This window comes from Pristiophorus japonicus, chromosome 23, assembly GCF_044704955.1.
Source record: "Pristiophorus japonicus isolate sPriJap1 chromosome 23, sPriJap1.hap1, whole genome shotgun sequence".
NCBI classification, from domain to species: Eukaryota; Metazoa; Chordata; class Chondrichthyes; family Pristiophoridae; genus Pristiophorus; species Pristiophorus japonicus.
The window spans coordinates 6,404,162-6,406,661 of record NC_091999.1 but is presented as its reverse complement, the minus strand read 5'-3'; the positions used below and the strand labels follow the sequence as shown (position 1 = coordinate 6,406,661).

Genomic DNA, 2,500 nt, shown 5'->3' with positions numbered 1-2,500 from the left:
GACAGCGCAGTACGGCGCTCCCTCAGTACTGCCCCTCCGACAGTGCGGCACTCCCTCAGTACTGCCCCTCCGACAGTGCGGCACTCCCTCAGTACTGCCCCTCCGACAGTGCGGCACTCCCTCAGTACTGCCCCTCCGACAGTGCGGCACTCCCTCAGTACTGCCCCTCCGACAGTGCAGTACGGCGCTCCCTCAGTACTCACCAGTTTGAGGTCCCTTGTGTAGAGTTTGGTGAACCATTGGTTATATGCTAAGGCTGCTACGATCAGAGCTAAGTCGCTGTAAGAGAGAGAGAGCGAGAGGCGGAGAGGTCATGGATTGGAGGACAAGGAAGGACCATCTTAGGCCCCGACACACACACGCACACACACAATGCAGGATAGGCCTACTCCTCTGGCCTCTGGTGTGTCTGGGGCCTCAGTCCCCAGGGTGCATCGAATCACGGAAATTTACAGCAGGGAGGGAGGCCATTCGGCCCATCGTGTCCGTGCCGGCCGACCAAGAGCTACCCAGCCTAATCCCACTTTCCCGCTCTGGGTCCGTAGCCCTGTGGGTTACGACACTTCAGGAGCACATCCAAATGTGGTGAGGGTTTCTGCCTCTACCCCCCTTTCAGGCCGTGAGTTCCCCCCCAGACCCCCACCGCCCTCTGGGTGAAGACATTTCCCCTCAAATCCCCTCTAAACCTCCCCCCCCAATTACTTTCAATCTCTGCCCCCTGGTTGTTGACCCCTCTGCCCAGGGAAACAGGTCCGTCCTATCCACTCTATCCAGGCCCCTCATCATTTTATACACCTCAATCAGGTCTCCCCTAAGCCTCCTCTGTTCCAAGGTGTCATGAATGCAAACTCTTTGTGTTCACCATATAACTATGACATCTCAGTACTGCCCCTCCGACAGTGCGGCGCTCCCTCAGTACTGACCCTCCGACAGTGCGGCGCTCCCTCAGTACTGCCCCTCCGACAGTGCGGCGCTCCCTCAGTACTGCCCCTCCGACAGTGCGGCGCTCCCTCAGTACTGCCCCTCCGACAGTGCGGCGCTCCCTCAGTACTGACCCTCCGACAGTGCGGCGCTCCCTCAGTACTGCCCCTCCGACAGCGCAGCGCTCCCTCAGTACTGCCCCTCCGACAGCGCGGCACTCCCTCAGTACTGCCCCTCCGACAGTGCGGCACTCCCTCAGTACTGCACCTCCGACAGCACAGTACGGCACTCCCTCAGTACTGCCCCTCCGACAGTGCGGCGCTCCCTCAGTACTGCCCCTCCGACAGCGCGGCGCTCCCTCAGTACTGCCCCTCCGACAGCGCTGCGCTCCCTCAGTACTGCCCCTCCGACAGTGCGGCACTCCCTCAGTACTGCCCCTCCGACAGTGCGGCACTCCCTCAGTACTGCACCTCCGACAGCACAGTACGGCACTCCCTCAGTACTGCCCCTCCGACAGTACGGCACTCCCTCAGTACTGCCCCTCCGACAGTGCGGCGCTCCCTCAGTACTGTCCCTCCGACAGTGCGGCGCTCTCTCAGTACTGCCCCTCCGACAGTGCGGCGCTCCCTCAGTACTGCCCCTCCGACAGTGCGGCGCTCCCTCAGTACTGCCCCTCCGACAGTGCGGCACTCCCTCAGCACTGCCCCTCCGACAGTGCGGCACTCCCTCAGTACTGCCCCTCCGACAGTGCGGCGCTCCCTCAGTACTGCCCCTCCGACAGTGCGGCGCTCCCTCAGTACCGCCCCTCCGACAGTGCGGCACTCCCTCAGTACCGCCCCTCCGACAGTGCGGCACTCCCTCAGCACTGCCCCTCCGACAGTGCGGCACTCCCTCAGCACAGCCCCTCCGACAGTGCGGCACTCCCTCAGCACCGCCCCTCCGACAGTGCGGCACTCCCTCAGTACCGCCCCTCCGACAGTGCGGCGCTCCCTCAGCACTGCCCCTCCGACAGTGCGGCACTCCCTCAGTACCGCCCCTCCGACAGTGCGGCGCTCCCTCAGTACTGCCCCTCCGACAGTGCGGCACTCCCTCAGTACTGCCCCTCCGACAGTGCGGCACTCCCTCAGTACTGTCCCTCCGACAGTGCGGCGCTCCCTCAGTACCGCCCCTCCGACAGTGCGGCTCTCCCTCAGTACTGCCCCTCCGACAGTGCGGCGCTCCCTCAGTACTGCCCCTCCGACAGTGCGGCACTCCCTCAGTACTGCCCCTCCGACAGTGCGGCGCTCCCTCAGTACCGCCCCTCCGACAGTGCGGCGCTAACTCAGTACTGCCCCTCCGACAGTGCGGCGCTCCCTCAGTACTGCCCCTCCGACAGTGCGGCGCTCCCTCAGTACTGCCCCTCCGACAGTGCGGCACTCCCTCAGTACTGCCCCTCCGACAGTGCGGCGCTCCCTCAGTACCGCCCCTCCGACAGTGCGGCACTCCCTCAGTACTGCCCCTCCAACAGTGCGGCACTCCCTCAGTACCGCCCCTCCGACAGTGCGGCATTCCCTCAGTGCGGTCTGGAAGAGTCCGTGTT

General features: G+C 64.4%; 1 protein-coding gene across 1 annotated transcript in view; it reads right to left on the bottom strand.

Annotated features, from left to right (window-relative positions):
• LOC139235704 (X-linked retinitis pigmentosa GTPase regulator-interacting protein 1-like) overlaps positions 1-2,500 on the bottom strand; it is a 118,075-nt gene that overhangs the window by 112,931 nt on the left and 2,644 nt on the right. The window contains exon 3 of the mRNA XM_070866744.1: positions 204-279. Within this exon, the coding sequence (XP_070722845.1) occupies positions 204-279 (76 nt within the window). The remainder of the gene's footprint in view (positions 1-203; positions 280-2,500) is intronic.